We start from the raw sequence: 21,009 nt of genomic DNA on the forward strand, positions 1-21,009 counted from the left end.
TTGAGACTGATCAGGTCAACTGGCTAGGAGGAGTAAATAAAAGTATAAAATGTGACATTTCCTTTTGCCAATAGGTGGTGCTATGAGTTATTGAAATTACTTTTACGTCTTACAAGATATGTACCAATAAACACCTTAGAGGTGTGTCTTATATATCAATACACATAACTTCTCAACCGTTTGTCCTAAAATCACCAAATTTGCAGCATATGTGCACATCGCATTCTGTAACATACCCTGACATTTTCATTTAATTCAACCACTAGGGGGCACTACAGTACACCCGCCATGTTGTGCTTTTTTGTCACTTTTCGCAGTTTTCAGCCTTTGTACTTTAACGAACTCCTCCTACAGAATTATTGGGATCAACCTCAAATTTGGTCAGGATGCTTTTCAGACCTTTGTGATGAAAATTTATTAAATTTATGCGTTTTCATGGAAGAACCTTGACGTGGAGGGGTGGCCATTTTGCGCTATTCGGCATGAAAAAGGAAATTGTAACTCCAAGGTACATCATCCAATCTGCACAAAATGTCTTATGCATGATGCTACTTCAAGCCTAAGCACATTTCAATGCAAAACTATTTACATAGTCATAGCTCCACCTACTGGCAAAAGTAAATGTCACATTTTATACTTTCATTTACTCGAGTAACTAAAAGTATAAAATGTTGACCTGATGACTTAAATTTGGTAAGAATAGCCTTAACACATTGAAAATGTTTCATCATGAATATTATTTTGTTGAACGCTGTTGCCGTGGCAATGCATCATTCGCAGTGAAAAAGTAAGCTGATGGTTCAATGGCTTGGGATGCTCATAAACTCATGGAACTTTGCAAATGGGTCACAGGTAATGGGCAGACATACTTTATATTACTTTTTGTCTTGGCCATTTTAAATTGCCTCCATAGCGCCCCCTACAATATTACAAAAGAGCAGCCCCAGCGCTATGCTTTACCTACATGTATCAAATTTGGAAGGCATATGTATCACATGGACACACATGAAAAAAAAGCCTCTTGTGACCATGCTCTAAAACCATACAGGAAGTCCGCCATTTTGATTTTTGTGTCATTTTTTGATAGATTTTTGCCCATTTGTAGTCGCTATACTTTAACGAACTCCTCCTAGGTAATTTTTTCTGATCCTCAAATTTGGTCAGTACAATCTCAAGACCTTTGTGATTAAAAGCTTTATATTTGGTCGAATGGTTTAGCCGTAGCGGGCGCCTACTTTACGTGATTCCCCAACAAAAAAGCTGACTCCACTGGACTTGTTCCAAACGGTCAGGATTCAGAGTGCATCATAGCACAGAGACGGCGCTGGTGAAAATAACGAATGACCTTCTAATTGCATCAGACAAAGGACTTGTCTCTGTTCTGGTCTTGTTAGACCTGCTGCGTTCGACACCATTAACCATTACATCCTGTTACAGAGACTAGAACATTTGATTGGCATTAAAGGAAATGCACTAAGCTGGTTTAAGTACTATTTATTAGATCGATCTCAGTTTGTATATGTAAACGATGAAACCTCCATGCATACCAAAGTTAGTCAAAGAGTTCCAGAAGCTTCTGTGCCTGGACCAATTTTATTCACCTTATGCATGCTTCTTTTAGACAATATTATCAGAAAACAGTCTTTCATTGTTATGCAGATGATACCCAATTATATCTATCGATCAAGCCAGACAAAACCAACCAGTTCGCTAAACTTCAAGCATGTCTTGAGGACATAAAAACCTGGATGACCTGCAACTTCCTGACGTTAAACTCAGACAAAACAAAACAACAAAAGTTATTCTACTAGGCCCAGAACACCTCCGAAATCAATTATCTAATGATATAGTTTCTCAAGATGGCATTGCGCTGGTATCCAGCAACACCGTAAAGAATCTCGGAGTTATCTTTGAGTACGATATGTCCTTTAACTCCCACACAAAACAAATCTCAAGGACTGCCTTTTTTAATCTACGTAACATTGCAAAAATCAGGCAAATCCTGTCTCAAAGCGATGCAGAAAAATGTGTTCACACATTTGTTACTTCTAGACTAGATTACTGCAATTCCTTATTATCAGGCTGCTCTAATAAATCTCTTAAATCTCTCCAGTTGATCCAGAATGCTGCAACAAAAACTAAGATGAGAGATCATATTACTCCTGTATTAGATTCTCTCCACTGGCTCCCTGTAAAATCACAAATCAAATTTAAAATCCTTCTACTTACCTACAAAGCCCTAATTGGTCAGGCACCATCATATCTTAATGAGCTTATAGTACCATCTTACCCCACAAGAGAGCTGCGCTCCCTGAATTCAGGGTTACTTGTGGTTCCTAGAGTCTTAAAAAGTAGGATGGGAGCCAGGGCCTTCAGTTATCAAGCTCCTCTTCTGTGGAACCAGCTTCCAGTTTCAGTCCGGGGGGCAGACACACTCACCACATATAAGAGTATGCTCAAGATTTTCCTTTTTGATAACGTTTATAGTTAGGGCTGGCTCAGGTTTGCGTTGGACCAGCCCCTAGATATGCTGCTACAGGCCTAGACTGCTGACTCCTTTGATACACTGAGCTCCTCTCTCGTCTTCTCTTTCTCCTTCTATATGAATTCATGTCCCATTAATGCACATCGCTAACTTTGTTATTAGTAGTCGTAATTTTTCCATTCCATTTTCTGATCCTGCCTCCGTTGACTTTAAGCAGTCCTCTTTCCTGGGTACCTGGTTGGCTATTTCCCCAAGGTATCTTGGGGTTGGAGCCCCTAGTAGGAAGCGTGAGTCTTGAAAATCCTGGGACTTTGCTGGCTAGCAACCCAAAGTCTCAGCTGCCCAGCAACCTGAAACACCATGATCAAAACCCATTTCGATTCATAACCGGAACTTGAACTGGACCTTGAGTTGGGGGTCCAAGCTAATGTCTTGTCAATACCTGAGACCAGAGTCCCAGCCACGGGGTCCCTGCCACGGCCAGCCCGACACTGGTTCCAGGTTCCAAGTCAGCGGCCCGACCAGCACCGTGCATTGCTCCTATACCCCAGCAATCACCAGTTACCCAGCTGCAGTAGTCCCCAGTTCTTGAGCTGGAGCAATCAGTTGTTCCTTGCTGCAGCAGTTACCAGTTCCTGTGTTGCAGCAGTTACCAGTCCCAGTCTTCTGTTTCCCTTTTTCATCCGGCTTGTGTACCTGGACAGCAGTCATGCTGTCGCCAGTCTCCATCTCAGCTCTCTGTGGTCATGTTTTTACAGGGTCCCGTCCCTGTGGACGTCAACCATTGGGGTTCCATCTCCATTGCCAACCTAATGGCCATCCACCAGAGCAGTCCTGCCTATAACATCATCCTCCTGGTCATTCCCAGAGGTTCTCTGCCCGCCTGGTTGTCTTCCTGCTATCCTCCAGAGGGCTTTGGACCAGCTCTACCAATCGGCCCTGTCATCTGGTCGCCCTTGTGTGAGGCTCCACCTGTGTGCCCTGTCACCAGACCATCCGCCTGAGGTTTCCTGATCCGCCCCTGTTCAGCCCCTAGGCCACTTGGCCCTGTCCAGACCTGTAATTCTTGAGACTGTGATAAACTGCTCAACATGCTCAAGGGGCCTGGAGTGGATATTGTAAGAAAACAAATTAAACATGTTGATCGCGAATATTTTACAGTTATGAATTGCAAGACATTTTGAGACATCCAACAATGGCTGTCAGGCAGTTCAAGAGGAGAGCAAACCAGTTAGAGTGAGATATTTAAAGAGGACACTGTACCTACAAATACACTAATGGTCCTTAAATTGATACTCTTGGGACCCTTACATAAGGATTGAACAACAGGAATTTCCTAGGGCATCAGAAGGGTGTGAACAGAAAATAAAGGAAAAGAAAAACTATTATTATTACAGATATGGGCAGTACTGCTGAAAGGTTTGAGTAGATGACAAAGCTTGGAAGCTTGCTTGCATAGTGCACCGTTTGTTGAATTGGAGGGCAATATCAGAACCCACTCCAGCTCAGTCAGACTTTCAGGGTAATCCTCCAGCCAGACAGTCTATTTTCATAGCTTTATTAAAATATTCCTCTCTCCTTTTCCTGTCTGCTTCCTCTTTTTTTTGACTCTTCCTCTTCTTGCCAGTAGTTTCATAGCATGCCTGAGTCTTACATGCCAGGCTTAGAAAAAACATCCACGCCTCCTCCTCCGTCTGTAACCTCAGAATCTGCCAACTTCTCTGTGTGCAACACAGTCTCCATCATCCAACCCTTCAACAGCTTCTCCCTCTCAGATGAAAGTCAGAACCAGTGTTCTGCTTGAAATGTTTTCACAAATGAAAAACTTCAAATGTGACTTGGCACAGAAAATGGAGAAATGCACAAAATACCTGACTATGTTACCTCAGTCTGTACGTTGTCAATGTCATTCTCAGGCTGTTATCCGTTACTGTGGTTAGGTAGTCTGCCACTGTATACCAAATGTCTACAGCCAAATATGCTTTGCTTGTGTTTTAAGCATGCGATGTATTTATTGTAGTTTATTTAGTTACATTTTGGTTAGGTCTAATCTTCTGAGTTTGCTCTGAATGTGAAAGTTGAAAATCATTTTTTAATGCTGTTATCTCAAGATCACAAGTTAATTATTTTGTTATCTCAAGAAAACAAACTTTGTTATTTCGGTCTTATGAGATAATCAACTTGTATTTATCTTGAGAAAAAAAGATTATTTCCCCTATTACTTATGTTTAGCAGAGATCAGTAGTACAATGCCAGCATGCATAGATGACTGCGGTCACTCGCATGTCCGTGGTACAATCAGCTGACACTCATGGTAAATGCGTTCAATGGGCCCAGATCGCGCTGACCATAGACGGTAAAGAAGTTTGCATATAAAAAGTATCTATATACAGTCTATGGATTTGACAACTGTCAGGGACTTGGTCTGGTTTTCAAACGTAAGTGTTCACAAAGGGTAAATACAAATACATATATAGCAATCAGATATGAGTTGATTATTGCATTGTCTCGAGATAAGAAACAAAATTATTAACTTGGGATCTCGCAATAACAGCATTATAAACAAATTGCCAGCACAGCAGTTATCAGCATGATGACACGCCCCTCTCAGTTGATACCACGCCCCCCACGTTAGATCAGGGTCAAAAGTCTGAACTGAAAAAAAACGATCTGAACTGAAAAAAAGATTTGAATCTGAAAATATAAAATCTGAAACTGAAAAACATAAGAACTCAAATATCAAAATATATATGAAAGTGAAAAATGAAAAAAAAAATGTATTTGAAAAAATTCCAGAACTGAATCAAAATTATATTCAACCCAAAAAAACTTTTCATTCACTTATTTTTATTTTGAATACATTGCTGTATTTTTCAATGTTCAAGACCACAACTTGAACTTTCAGGTTCAAATTTTTTTTTCAAATGAACAAAACTTTTGACCTGGATTTAGCTCCATATGTTCCGGTTTAACGTTAATGAATGACCGTGTGAACTGAACCGGAACACGGGGGGGATCGCGATAATGACGAACGTTAACAGTCAATAAAGTTTTGCATGCAGTGGATGTTAACTTAACCCAGCAAGTCTGAACGGTAACGGAACATAACATAACTTTAACGGAGGGAAATGAAGACGATGTAGACAGCTTAACGCTGATTGGCCAAGACTCGACACATCAAAGATGTTTTATTGCGAAGATCACGTCATCACCTTTTCTCCTCGTCTGACTCCAATCTGAGAAACGCTGGCTGGCCAGTTGACCCCCCCCCCCCCCCCCAAAAAAAAACCTCTACGAATCTACACAATTCACGTGGATGACATATTTTTGATTCAAAACGGTGAATTTCACCGAAAAGTGACAAGTTTGCAGGTATGGTAACCCTGTTCTTTTAATTTGAGAGCATAACTTATTGATTTCACCTCAGATTTTGTAATTTTCTCCCTCAAAACTCTGTCCTCACACTCAAATAGCCCCTGCTTGCACTCAGGTATATTATTGCTTGGACATATTTCCTGTGCTCCAGCGTCAGCTCTTCTCATCCCACTCAGGCTGATTCTATGTTTTCGTGAAACATCTGCTCTCATTGTTTTTCTGCAACAACCCTGTCAAAATTCCCCAACCAATAGAATGTCAAACTTTAAATGTGCATCAAGCTAGCATGAGCTAAGACTACAATAGAGCACTTTCAACATAAGTCTGTTCAGTTGAGGCTTGGATGGGAACTACAAGACCAAATCATAGCTACAGCTGGGTAGATAGTTTAATGTGGGCCAACCATGGATGTAGTAAATACAAGGGGCAGGCCGTAGTGTTCACAGCCTCAGTTTTAGCTAGTGTTAGAAGGCTAATGGCTCGCTCTTTGTGTGTAGCTCTGAACAAGAAATGGTTGATTCACGGCATCCTTGTCAACATACCGCAAAATAAAAAAGGTTGTATCAAGTAATTGTAGCCGGTGTAGTTATTATAGTAAAAGAAAAAGTATAGGTGCACGTCTACTGTCATTTTATTATAAACCTTTTTCAAAAAACAAGGGAAGTGCATAAGAAAGCCTTGGAGGTCCAGGTTAAAGAGTAACTGCCCGTCTAAGAAGCTCTAAGAAAAAAAACGAACGCACCCGCAACGAGGCAGGGATCAATTCAATGGTCAACACTAAAGCTGGAAATCGGGGGGCTACTCTATGGAATAGGCATCTCGGCTTAAAGAGACGCAGCTCATCTGGGAAGCTTTCCCTTTGGGCTCTTCGGAGGATGAGGATCTCCACTTTCTGGTTATGTGCGGCCGTGGGGCTGTTGTGCTGGTCTGCCAGCCCGTGAAATGCCAGTGCAGTAACTTCGATAAGCTCCCTCCAGGTGTTACACTTTTCAGCATCTGGAACTTGAGGCTCCACTGCTGAGGATGTGAGTCCCCAGAAGCTCGACATCCGGAGTTACAATACTTTGTTCTCGGCAGGAGGGAGTCAATCAGGTTCAGGCCCTTTAACTGGTATGAGCAGTTAAATACAATGCAGTCCCTCCCATTGTGGCCTACCATGTGGTGCGGAATGTACCACGATTCTCCATCTTGGGTGAGCACACTGGATTCTATAGCTTTAGCACTGAGCCTAAATGGACTAGCTTCTATATCTCTGCGTTGTAAGCGGTGGTCTACTCGGGATCCTTGGCCCTCTATACTGCAAAGGCTGGGTATAACTGCTTCTAGTGACATGGAAGTCACCGTCTTACGAAGTAGAGGTGTGGCATGGCACTCAATCCACATCCATGCATGTAGTCTTTGTAGTAGGAGCTAGACTGTGGAGGATGATGTAGAGCAGGGGTATTCAATTAAAATTCCAAAAGGTCCAGATTGAGAAAATGTCCTCGGGTAAAGGTCCGGAACATTACAATAACTTGCGCTATTTAGTGCATATATATATATATATTGAAGTAGCCTAGTAGTAGCAACGTATCTGTGTAGTCAACAACTGTCAAATCAAATAAAGAAAGTACACATCAATTATATTATAACAATTATTATTCTCAAATTTAACTGGATGGATTATAAATAATACATAGGAATACATAAATAAATGTTCTCATTTCAAGTAAAATAATGGCTGGATTAAAGAACAACTGACATAACAGAAAGCTTTTGAAGAATGTGCATCTTAAAATAAAGTAATTCATTTTAGAAAAATGTAATTTCACTGAATTGTCCTGCAGCTTTAAATTCAGTTCATTCAGGGTGAAGTGAAAAAGCCACAATATTATATTTTTCTCATCTTCTAACAAGAGAAATGTTTGTGCATGAACTTTTTGTGTGGTTATTAAACCACTTGTTTCAGCTCTATCCTCTCTGTCATCATCATTGTTGGACAGTGAAATAATAAGTTAGGATTCTGATCATATTGGGCTCTTAGGTTTATTTTCTGTGTCTTCATTTCAGATGTGAGTGGGTACGTTTGCTCAAAAGAGTTGTGCTTTGTCTCGTAGTGGCGCTTCATATTACCGCTTTTAATAATCGTCACGGTCTCTGAACATGTGAGACCTACTGGTTTTAAACTGTCCGTGGGAAGAACTAACCTGAAAGAGTCTGTTCATTCTTGGTTAAAGACTCTCTCTGGTCTCGCGGACCACTTTTCTCTCGTCATGTGGAATAACTTCTCTGACTCATGTAATTATTCTCCTAGTCTTCGTTCTTTTTCCTCGTCTCTCCCGTGTGTGTATCTCACTCGATTCAGGAAACTTGTCAGAATACCCATATTTGATTGGCTGAGCTGCATCACGTGATGTGATTTGCACCGCTGAAAAAGTACCGTAAAGGCTGAAAAAGCTGCGCCGGTTAAAATAGAAGCGCTCCGACAAAATTGAATAATTCTCAATTATCTGTAGGTCCTGGGTCCGGATACAATGGCGTCTGGGTCCGGATCCGGACCGCGGTTCACCTATTGGGGACCCCTGATGTAGAGGCTCCTCATACCGTGTGTCCGTATGGGGTAGGCCCACCTGAAATGGAAAAATCCCTATAAAGAGGCAGAGCACTCTTGGCAGCTGGTCTGCTCTGGATTGCAGCACTGGACGTTGTGTTGAACCTGATTCCCTGGAAGTCGTGCTTCACCTTGTCTAGGAGGTCGACCACATTGTTCTTCTGCGACTCTTCAGACTCGGGCCAGGGTGGTGGTGGTTCAGGCCAGGGTGGTGGTGGTTCAGGCCACTCCTCTTCCTCATTATCTTCATCAGTCAGCTGAGGGCATGACATGGACAGGCGGCAGAAAGTAGTTGGGCCACTCACCTAGAAAAGACTGTTGGTTTAGGGGCCTTATAAGAGTGGGACTGACTGGCTTTGCTTTCTTGAGGCTGTCTACAGTCTCCACAAGCATTCTCATGTCTTCTTAGAGTGAGTGAACCTGTTCAAAGTCTGTTAAAAGATGGCAAGCTGAGATTTGCAAAGCCGCATGTTATCCTCCCTTATCATCTCCAACTCCTGGTAATAGCCACAGTGCTCTTCATACTCTAGCTCACACCGTGGTGAGTAAGGGGTGGTCGGATAAAGAGTGAGAGAAATCATCTTGACAAAACAAAAGGAAGATCAGTTCAACTGATGGAAAAAAGTTAAATTCAGATCTGTTATTATTATTATAGCGCCAAAACAAAGAAAAAACATAAAGTAAAAAGAAATCAGTCAGTCATTCATTCTCTGAATCCATTCCAGGCTTTACTGCTGAGTTGCTGATGAATAACAAGATTCTGTAAACCACTCAGTAGAGTGGATATTGAGCGATTGGAGGATGACTGTCAGTGGAGGATATTTTGAAGGGTTTGATGGGATTAAATAACCTAACTGTGTTTTTACCACACGTATGATCATGCTGCCCTGACTGATTTCTCTCCTGCTCTTTGCTTTCATCCTCTGAATGAAACTGGATGACGGATAAGGGAAGGGGATTGAAGTGAATATATGTCCGGCTTCAAGACAGAGGGGTGCCTGGTTGAACCTGAGCAATTCCCATGGCTGTAACGTCATACATCGAAATGGCCTGGTCATTGCTCGTCTGCTCTGTCCATTGCAGATGGACAAACCTTAGTGTAAGTCTAAAGGCCCAAACCCACTAAAAGTGTCTGACACGCGCGTTTTGAAGTACACCTATTGTTTTAAACGGACAAATATTCACCAAAAGCTTTATGAGGTGCGTCAAACTACTCTGGTGCCTCTCCTCTGACATAGTTTCAATTTTGGAGCGTCACATGAGGGACCCATCCACCAAAACCTGTTTTTTCTGCAGCTACACTATGTAAAATGATACATGTTTATTTAGCCAGAATGAAATAAAAGTTCTCACTGTTCAACAGGAACCCTCTCGTGAGTTACTACAGTGTGTACCATTTCATGACATTTGAAGGATTCACACGTGTGTGAGGATGTACCTGACACCTTCCGTTAACACACAGGTCAGCCTCATATGGTCCACAGGGCGTCCCATCCATCACTCTGTCAGCCATCAGGACCGGGACATCTCGACCCACAGGGCTGCAAAATAACACACACGGCTTCTCTGCTCATGCACACACACACACGGCCCCACATAGACAGCAACACAAAATCATGTAAGGCACAAAAACAAACAAGACTCATTTCCATTCAATGCTATTTTATATGTAATAAACCCAAGGGAGGATGTCCTCCCATGGGCTTGTTACCAATATATAATATTCACATCGTATTGGCAGCATCCCGTTCCGGGTGAGCAGAGTGCAGCAGCACTTTAGTCCTGCCGTGGGTCCAGCAGAGCCCACGTTATCATTCTTTCCCAGCGGCGTGCTGCCATGGTTAAAAATGCAATGTGGACCTGTGTCAACCCCTTCTGCCAGTGAGAGTAAATACAAAAACACTGTTGACATGTGCATATCCAAGGTAAAATAATGGTTCACTCAAACAAACAATAGTTTTTAGTTGTACCCCTATCCAAAATCCATCCTGCCGATATAATTTGACATATAAACTTCCAATCAAGAATATCTGGGCCAATACAATGCAGTATCTCTAAACTAGAACCCATCCCTTATAGTCTGCTGCTGGTCAATGGTCAGGCTTTAATGCTAGAGAAACAAAATAGATGGCAAGCAAAATGAAAGGACCCTTTTGAAAAAAACAAACACCTGTGGATAAAAGAGCCACAACAGTAATTGAAGGTAGGTATTATGCATGGCTGCTCCTCTCGGCCCAGTCCCTACTGGTTGTCCATCACAAACCGGTAAATTAAGTTCTGTGTGCGTCATTCAAATTTCACCATCTGAATAGTCAAACCTACACTAGCACATAGTTCATGCTACATGTGCTTTTTGTACACTAACTGGTGTCTCACACAGCCAGGAGCTCCTTATTGCTCCCAAAATGTCGGCGTAAATTTCCAAATGGCATTATTTGGATAAGCTAATTACATATTGGTAAACTAAAGAGTTACTTTCTTCCTTGGAAAATTATTATATTTATGAAAAGAATTTCATCAAAGGATGATGAAGCCGGCAACGCTTAGCAAAGCAATCACACTGCCTCATCAAATGGAAGTAAGACAGCACAAAAATATGCAATGCGGAAGTGCCCTATAGTTCAGGCAAAAAAATAAGGTGAATACAGTGGTCAAGTACTTCCTACTTCCAAGTTTCTCACTGGCACCCTGGTGTACTTTGTCACAAACGTTGTCTGTTTGTGACAAAGTGCAAAGACAGAGAGAAGTTTGAATCATTTGTATTCATGGCTAGTAATTTAATTTGTCACAGAGTAGGAGCTTTTGTGTCACTCTTTCTAACTCTGTATCTGGATCGCCTTCTCTTTCTTGTGGTGTACTATAACCTTCAGGTAAGCGTCAAAATACATGGTTTAAGATGACATTATAGGAGGGATAGTCATTTTCCATAGCTTAAATGAGTACTCCACTGATTTAGCTATGCATTCCAATGGAAGCGCATACCATGCTAGAATTTTCACTAATTATCATTACTGTAATTATTACAGTAGGAGACAATTTATTTTCCCTAAATCAGCCAACCCGGACAAACTTGGACTGATTGACAAGTTTTAAAGTTTAGAGTGTGTAAGGGCTTAGAACATTATGATGGTCATTCTCTTGCTCAACTTTTGGGTTGACACCATTTGTACCATTCAAATTTGGTGCAAAATTGGCCATGGAAGTTTCCTGAAAAAAGAAAATGTAAATTCTGTTGAAACAGCTTGATTAGAATTTATTGATTTTGTGTTTAAAGCGTTACAATTTATTTTCTAATACGCTACTGTATTTATCTATTGCTTGACTGCCAATTTCTGTTTGTTGAATGGTTAGGGAGGATGTCCTCCCCTGGAGCAACATTTTACTTGGTTTGGCCTATAAAAGATTAGCATGAAAAAAAAAGGATCACATTGGATAAGAGGTCCCGCCCTAAGGGAGGACTGCAGGAGGCTGTCCTTCTCTGCCACCACTTCATATATACATAAAATGGTAAGTGGCCTGGCGACTGGACGGGGCAGGGAAACAAGCTCAGGCAGGCGGACTGGGGTGTTAGACCCCAAGCAGATGGTCTGGGGAAGGGCAGAGTGGCGCAGGGAACCTCAGGCCACAGAGATGGAACCAGACTGGCTGGGACGCCCGACTCAGGAACCGGTTCAGCGACTGGCGGGGCGACGATCGTAGAACTGGAGACTCTGGGCTGCTAGGTAGCACAGAGTCATGGTTGCTGGACAGCCCAGTCTCTGTAGCGCAGGGCAGCTTAGGGGATCTATGTCTTCCACTCTTCTGGGCGACTATGGCTAAGTGGAGAGCAGGGTCGTCCTTCAATCAGAGGATCGGCGGTTTGATCCCCGGCTCCGCTAGTCGCATGTCGATGTGTCCTTGAGCAAGACACTTAACCCCAAAATTGCTCCCATAGCTGTGCCTACGGTGTATGAATGATGACAAGTAGTGTGAAAGCTTTGAGTGGTCTAGACTAGAAAAACACTATACAGGTACAGTCCATTTACCATTCCTTCTTGGGACTCCAACTCCTAGAAACCTCGGTGTGACAGCTAGAAGAGTACCCCAGAAAGGGGAGTGTTCATAGTCCCCACGGTCAGGATCAGACAGGTGGCTAGCATGCTGGAAACTATGCAACTGGAGTGCTGGCTGGATGCTTCAAGGACCTTCCAGGCCAGCACGTTCCCAGTAAGGTGTTTCATGTTTGAGCTAGTTCAAGACACCTGTGTAGACTGGCGAACCCAAGGCGGATCGAGCAGAGTGGAGGCTGGCTGCTGGCAAGTCAGGGTGAAGGCTGATGGCTAGCAGGCTAGAGGAGCAGACATGGAAGATTTAGAGGTTTACGGGAACCGGTTCAGCCTCCCGTGAATGACATCCAGATGGAGAACAAAGTGACTCACCCAAGGCTTCTCCTTAAAATATTGATGCTGAAACACGATCTCTTTCAGGAGTGGAGAATTCCGATGCATTTGAGCAGCAATGAACTCCAAAACCATTTTCAAGAACAGTGTTGCTCAGCTGGGTCCATTTTTTGGTCAGAATCAGAATCAGAAATCATTTATTGCCAATGTATGTTGCACAGACAAGGAATTTGTCATGGCGGGTGGTGCACAACATTCAACAATCAGCAACAATCAACACAGTGCAAGAAATAGAAACATATTACAATTTACAATAGAATATAAAAGAATATAAAATAAAATAAAATAAAATAAAGTAAAATAAAGTGCACAACAAACAGATAACAGTATTATAAACAAGTATGATGAAGTGTGATGTAAAGTGACAAGTGTGTTTAAATAAAGAAACAGAGAAGGGATGTGCAGGGGAGTGACCGGTAAGAAATTGTCCTGGGGATGTCAGAGTCAGTGGGGGTCCCGGGCTTTGTTGATGAGCCCGACTGCCGATGGGAAGAAACTGTTAATGTGGTGAGGTCTTGGTCCTGATGGGCCGCAGCCTCCTGCCAGATGGAAGGGGCAAAAACAGTTTATGTCCAGGGTGAGAGGGGTCAGCTACAATCTTTCTTGCTCGCTTCAGGGTCCTTGAAGCGAACAAGTCCTGGAGGGATGGCAGATTGCAGCCAATCACTCTCCCAGCAGAGCGAATGATGCCCTGCAGTCTGCCTTTGTCCTTGGCTGTAGCTGCAGCGTACCAGACCGTGATGGAGGAGCAGAGGATGGACTCAATGATGGCTGTGTAGAAGTGCACCATCATTGTCTTTGGCAGGTTGAATTTCTTCAGCTGCCTCAGGAAGTACATCCTCTGCTGGGCCTTCTTGGTGATGGAGCTGATGTTAAGCTCCCACTTGAGGTCCTGGGTTATGATGGAGCCGAGGAAACGGAAGGACTCCACAGCATCAACGGGGGAGTCACACAGGGTGATGGGGGCAGGTGGGGCTACGTTCTTCCTGAAATCCACAACCATCTCCACTGTCTTTAGAGCGTTGAGCTCCAAGTTGTTGAGACTGCACCAGGTCAACAGATGGTCTCCCACCTGTAGGTGGACTCATCCCAACCAGAGATGAGTCCAATGAGTGTGGTGTCATCCTTAAACTTCAGGAGCTTGACAGACTGGTGACTGGAGGTGCAGCTGTTGGTGTACAGGGAGAAGAGAAGAGGGGAAAGAACGCAGTCTTGGGGGAAACCGGTGCTGATGTTCCAGGAGGCTGAGACGTGCTTTCCCAGCTTTATGTGCTGCTTCTTGTCAGACAGGAAGTCTGTGATCCACCTGCAGGTGGAGTCGGGCACGTGCAGCTGAGAGAGCTTTTCATGCAGCAGAGACGGGATGATGGTGTTGAAGGCAGACCTGAAGTCCACAAACAGGATCCTGGTGTAGGTTCCTGGGGAGTCCAGATGCTGGATGATGAAGTGAAGGGCCATGTTGACTGCGTCGTCTACAGACCTGTTAGCTCTGTAGGCGAACTGCAGGGGGTCCAGGAGTGGGTCAGTGAGGGTTTTTAAGTGGGACAGGACCAGGCGTTCAAAAGACTTCATGACCACAGTGGTCAGGGTGACTGGCCTGTAGTCGTTAAGTCCTGTGATCCTAGTTTTTTTGGGGACAGGGATAATGGTGGAGGCCTTGAAGCAGGCTGGTATGTGGCATGTCTCCAGGGAGGTGTTGAAGATGTCTGTAAACACCGGAGACAGCTGATCAGCACAATGCTTCAGGATGGAAGGGGAGACAGAGTCCGGGCCGGCTGCTTTATGGGGGGTTCTGTTTTTTATAGAGAGTCGTCAGTGGGGAGGGGGGTGGGGGGACGATGGGATGGGTGATACAGAGGCATGAGCCCCTGCTGAGCTGGGGGAGGGGGGCCTGGGGCTGGCTGATGGAGCCATGGGGGGTGGGGTCAGGACTGTCCCTTTGTCTTTCAAATCTGCAGTAGAACTCGTTCAGCTTGTCTGCCAGGCATAGGTTGTTCATGGAGTGGGGAGTTCTAGGCTTATAGTTGGTGATCTGTCTGAGACCTCTCCAGACAGAAGCAGAGTCACTTGCTGAGATCTGGTGTTGCAGTTTCTCAGAGTACAGTTGTTTAGCATCTCTCACCACCTTACTAAACCTGTATTTTGCCTCTTTATACTTGTCCCCACTCCTAAATGCCTGATCATTTGTGCAGCCTTAGCTGTCTGAGTTCTGCTGTAAACCAGGGTTTGTCGTTATTATAACTCGTGTCGTCACAGCCTCTGTGTACTCATCCAGACTGTTGGCAGCAGTCCTGAAAACATCCCAGTCTGTACAGTCTAAACACACCCGAAGATCCTCCATAGCTTCACTGGTCCACTGCTTAAATTTCCTCACCACAGGTTTACAGAGCTTTAATTCTGCCTGTATGCAGGAATCAGATGGAACATGACGTGGTCAGAGAGTCCCAGTGCAGCACGAGGGACGACGTGATAGGCCCCGCTGATTGTGGTGTAACAGTGGTCAAAAATGTTCTCCTCTCTGGTTGAGCATTTTTCAATCTCCCTAGATACTGTCTGTATCTAGTAGTGGTGTAACGGATCATGGATCGATCCGTGATCCATTCGGATCAGCCCTCACGGTTCGGATCACTCGTGAACCGCGGATCAATTGAGTATTTTTTTTTTTTTTTTTTTTTTACAGTTTAATCATCACAGTGTGTAATAAAGTTCTACTGCTGGTGCTGTTCCTTTTCAAGTAACAAGTCCCCGAATATCAATGCAGAGTGTCAGTGAACAGATATAAAGCAGTAGTGTGTTCACGTGAACGGAGCAGGTTAAAAGCATTTAACGGCAGAAGTCATGGCGAGCGGAGGAACTTGAGAAGCCCCCGGCGTCATTTAAGTCGCAAGTTTGGGCGAATTTTGTCTTCCCTGTAACTTATAATGACGGATAAGGGTGGTGGACGAAACCGTTACGGTATGTAGGCATTATTTAAAGAGAAAGACACACGACAACGGCAATACATCGGCATGTCCACACATATGAAGAGACACCATCCCGTCTGTCAGCGACTGGGGACATTCCGGTGTGGAAAACAAAGGACTTCAAAATCTGGTTAAAATGCTTGAGAACACTCTACGAAATCCACTCACGCACCCACTTCAGTGTGAAGCTTGTTCCAGGCCTCTATGAAAAGGAAAAGACTGTGACCGCTTTCACCACGACGGAGTGGAGTTTGCTGCAGGTGTGTGTCTGTGAGAGTCACACAGACACACACCTGGGGCAGGTGCTGACAGAAGCAGTAGAGTGGAAGCTAGACAGGCCCAATAGTAATATCCCAGTCACCACAGAAAGGTCTACCCTCACTCCAGACAATGGAGATATTCTCATCTTTTTGAAAATGATGTCACAGTAATGGTAAACATTATTGTGTATTTGAATGACATACCAGTTCAGTTCAGTCTAAACAGTGGAAGCTAGCTCACTGGCTGTTTCTTTCTTTCAATATTGATTAAAGGACGAGGGTATCAACATACCTCATGTTGCACTTAAACTTAACAGAATTGAGTATATTTGAATGTTTTATTTATATATTTCATTTTGTTCCAAATTGGACATCTTCAATATTTTTGTTTTTATGTAAGACTATAGCCAAAAGTTATTTTCTTTAAATGTTCTTGAAGTTCTTTAATTAATAAATGGAAAGCAAAGTTATATTTGTCTCCTCCCCTTTTCTTTGTTGATCCGAAAAATTATCCGAACCGTGACTCACGAACCGTGATCCGAACCTAACCGTGAGGTTTGTGATCCGTTGCACCCCTAGTATCTAGGGAGTTCATGGCTGAGGTTTCCTTTGTTAAAGTCACGAAGGACAATAACTAAAGAGTCCGGGTTGGTCCGCTCCACACGCAGTATCTGTTCAGCGAGTGTCCGCTGTGCTTCCTGCATGTTGCCCTGCGGTGGCATGTAAACACCGACCAGTATGAATGAACAGTTTACAGTTTATGATAAAAGATTCCAGATCAGGAGAACAGTGCTGTAGAATCACTGTCACATCGTTGCACCAGCCACTGTTGGTATAGCAACAGATTCCTCCACCCTTTGATTTGCCGAAGACCTCCATGTCGCGATCCGGTCTGAACAGCTGGAAGCCAGCCAACTGGAACGCAGAGTCTGTTAATGTTCCACAGAGCCAGGTCTCAGTAAAACACAAAACGGAGGATGAAGAAATGTCTGTCTTTCTCCACCAGTAGCTGAAGTTCGTCCAGTTTGTTGCACAGTGAGCAAACATTGGAGAGAAATATGCCCGGCAGCGGTGTACGAGATCCACATGTGCGGAGACGCACAAGCGCTCCAGAACGTTTCCCTCTCAGACGGTGTTTCACTGCATGCGTTAAGGTGAGAGCACCTTTGACTAGAATGTCGAGTAATTCCACAGAAGTTAAGTTGAAAGTAAGTCCGCTGGAGTTGTTCTGCTGATGTTTATGAGCTCATCTCTTGTGAAAGAGCTCCGGGTATCGCAGCAGAAAACAGTAATTACAACAAAAACAACACAAAACATTGAGCACCAACACACCGAGGCAGCATGGCGCCATCTTGAGATCAACAATTGCGACAGTTCATACATACATAGGATTGGACCCAAACACACAACAGACAGATGAGGCAGCAGGCAGTGTTCAATGCTTTAATGCTAAAAAACTTTAGCTGAACTTAAAACAGGGAGTCCAAAAACAGGCAAGTAATGAATCCAAATGAAGAGCTGAATCACTCGAAACAGGAGCAAGGCAAGTACACAGGAAACAAGGAATGATGACGAACCGACAATGAAACAGAGGAAACACACTGATTAAATACCCAAGGAACAAATTAAATGATGAAACACAGGTGTGGTTAGTAAAACAAGACCTCACAAATGGAAATTCAATTTTAAAATAAAACAGGAAACCGACTAAACAGAAACCCAAGACCATGACCTTTGACCAGGTCTAGCAAAAAATGATTACGCTGGCCCCTGATTCAGTTCAGACTTTGATTTAATTTCTTACTCCAAACTCTAAACTTGAGGTGAATAGGCCGTCGGGACTGTACCTCTTTAAATTCGGAACAGACTCCCACTGGACCGCAGATCTATGCAAACGGGACACCTTTGAACCAAAAGCAACTTGAGCCTTTGCTTAGTTTTTTCTTTTTCTTTTCTTCTTCTATCCATTTCCATGCTCCATATTGCCTATTATTCAATTAAATTCTATTTGTATAGCCCAATATCACACATTTTCCTCAGAAGGCTTTACAATCCGTCCAGCATTCGATATTCTGTCGATGAGGAATTAGCTGATGAGCAATTGGGCTTATGAGAAGAGCACTTGTCAATATATTTGACAAGTATCGATTGTATACATTTATTGATTATTCTTACTTGGAGACATAATGAAAAGTCTTTCATGTGGGTAAAACCAGTCTCTCAAATCCTCTAAAGTAGGTTTCATAAGACTTGAGTGTGCCATGTGACCCAAAATGTTGCTTAAATTACACTTGTCCCTAAACTAATGGTACAATTTCACATGGATGTTTCATCTAAAAATATGAAGTGGTTTTCATGATGTGGGTGTCATTTATATGTGTTGATTGTGGTATCTTTCTTCGTAAGCACTGAGAGAGTGGCATCCTCAAATGGGGGTAGTTTTTTAATGTGTTACCAAAGTATGCCAAGCGAGTATCTATGTATGTGTGTCTCACCATCATTAATAATAGCAGTCAGCAAGCTGCCCTTCTTCTTGCTGGCGTGTCGGTCGTAGGACAAACACTGCAGGTCTCTGAAGCTCGTTGCCTCCTTGGGACATGGAGGACGTTCACAGGCCTTGTGCTCCACATTGGCCTTCGGACAGTGTCGCCCACCAGGACCAGGCCTGCACACACACACACACACACAGTATAGTATGAACAGTTAGAACTGAAGGAGATTGAGGCTATCAAGTAGGGGTGGACGATATGACCTAAAATGTACAATTATTTTTTCAGTTTTTTGCGGTGGCGGTATTATGTCACGGTATTACAAAATTAAAAATGATAGTCTACTCCAAATTTGATTGTTATTGGCGATGTAAGGTAACATATCTTAAGAAAGAAGAAAAACTGATGTTTATTGGCCCCAAAAAATGCCGGATTCACTCTGGATGTGGAAGCTCAAAATGTGGAATAAGTACGTATTATAAAAACCACAGTGACAAACAGCAGTGACACAAGACAGCAGATAGCGCTTCGCCAAAAATCGCGGTGCTTCGAGGCAGTTTAGTTGAAGGGTTTTGAATGCATCTTGGCAGCTTGGCACTCAGCTGGCAGTTCTGTAAGGTTGAGGAAAGTCTTGCTGTGGCAGGGACAAATGCGTTGGACTTGCCACAATGAAATGCAGTTGCAGCCATTTGCTACACAAGAAAAACATTACAAAGCAAAACAAAAACAGTAGTGCATTCCTGTAGTACATTTTTCATCAGGAGGAATGTAAACAGCTTCAACAAAACAATTCTCTGGGCAGACCATATGGTGGCATCTTAATATTAAAAATTTGACATCAGTAAAACTTTGACTGTTTGAGTGTCCCGATGGAGTCCTGCGTCACACCTCCTGTCTAGTGCAGTTTGATCCTCAATGCAACGATGGAGCCAGGTCTCTGTAAAGATGTGGGCTCAACAGTTAGATCTTCAGTGGCTGGAATAGTCTTAGGTCCTAGCTGGGTTAGCTTAGCTTCTATTGTGGCTCTCATCATCTCGACTCAGCTTTCAGTGGCGTTTGATCCAGCAGGTCTTGCTGGGTGGGCGGCTGTGGACAGTGATCATCTCAAGGTCTGCACACCACAAATTGATCTATTTGCCACACTTCCTTCTCCGATGCTGATGAGTGTTTTCGTTAATATGACATAAGTGCTCCAATAAATATGTCAAGTTCAATTTAAAGGTAATCACACATGACTGTAAAATGCAGTATGGTAAAGTGTATGGGTATGCTCAAAGTACAATCTGTCTCTAAATCAGGGGTATCAAACTCAAGGCCCGCCACGTCATTTTATGTGGCCCGCGAATCTGCCAGCAAAAAAAAATGTAAAAGTTAAAAAAAAGTTTAAAAAAATGTAAAAGTTAGACTTGATAATAAAAATATCCCCATAGTCGAAATTATGAGATAGAAAGTCGGAGTTATGAGCTAGAAAGTCAAAAGGATGAGATTGAAAGTTATAATTATGAGATAGAAAGTCAAAAGGATGAGATTGAAAGTTATAATTATGAGATAGAAAGTCAAAATGATGATATAGAAATTAAAAATTATGAGATACAAAGTCAAAATGATGATAGAAAGTCAAAATTATGAGATAGAAAGTCAAAATTATGAGATAGAAAGTCAAAATTATGAGATAGAAATTCAAAATTATGAGATAGAAAGTCGAAGTTATGAGATAGAGAGTCATAATTATGATATAGAAAGTAAAAATTATGAGATAGAAAGTCATAAGTATGAGATAGAAAGTCAAAATTATGAGATAGAAAGTCATAATTATGAGATAGAAAGTCAAAATTATGAGATAGAAAGTCATAATTATGAGACAGAAAGTCAAAATGATGAGATAGAAAGTCAAAATGATGATAGAAAGTCAAAATGATGAGATAGAAAGTCAAAATTATGAGATAGAAAGTCATAATTATGAGATAGAAAGTCAAAATTATGAGATAGAAAGTCAAAATTATGAGATAGAAAGTCAAAATTATGATAGAAAGTCAAAATGATGAGGCAGAAAGTCAAAATTATGAGATACTTAAACACAACAGTCACAGAAGCAGCTCTTTGGCTGGTTACTGCACATTTGACATGGAAATGGATTGAGAGTACATTGAAGACTACTTTAAATGTGGCTTTACAACAGATAAAATACTTCACGTGGGATTGTGCAAATGCACCCTTGAAAGGATTTTAAGCTTTGAACAGTTATTGTAATAACTTGTTTGATATTTGTCTGCTATTTTCTTTCATAGTTTGATATTTGATAGAGTAATGTGGGTTTCTTAACCCTAAATTAAAAGGATTTAAGTTATAATAACAGAAATGTGCTGAAATATATTTTTACATTTATATAACTGCATGTACAATATTTT

General features: G+C 42.5%; 1 protein-coding gene across 1 annotated transcript in view; it reads right to left on the minus strand.

Annotated features, from left to right (window-relative positions):
- Positions 1 to 21,009, minus strand: part of adamts17 (ADAM metallopeptidase with thrombospondin type 1 motif, 17) — a 127,576-nt gene that overhangs the window by 52,046 nt on the left and 54,521 nt on the right. The window contains exons 11-12 of the mRNA XM_031876981.1: positions 18,608 to 18,777; positions 9,889 to 10,016 (exon numbers count right to left, since the gene is read on the minus strand). Coding sequence (XP_031732841.1) covers positions 9,889 to 10,016; positions 18,608 to 18,777 — 298 coding nt within the window. The remainder of the gene's footprint in view (positions 1 to 9,888; positions 10,017 to 18,607; positions 18,778 to 21,009) is intronic.

The sequence above is a fragment of the Anarrhichthys ocellatus genome, unplaced genomic scaffold (assembly GCF_004355925.1).
Source record: "Anarrhichthys ocellatus isolate YVR2014 unplaced genomic scaffold, GSC_Weel_1.0 scaffold121, whole genome shotgun sequence".
NCBI classification, from domain to species: Eukaryota; Metazoa; Chordata; class Actinopteri; order Perciformes; family Anarhichadidae; genus Anarrhichthys; species Anarrhichthys ocellatus.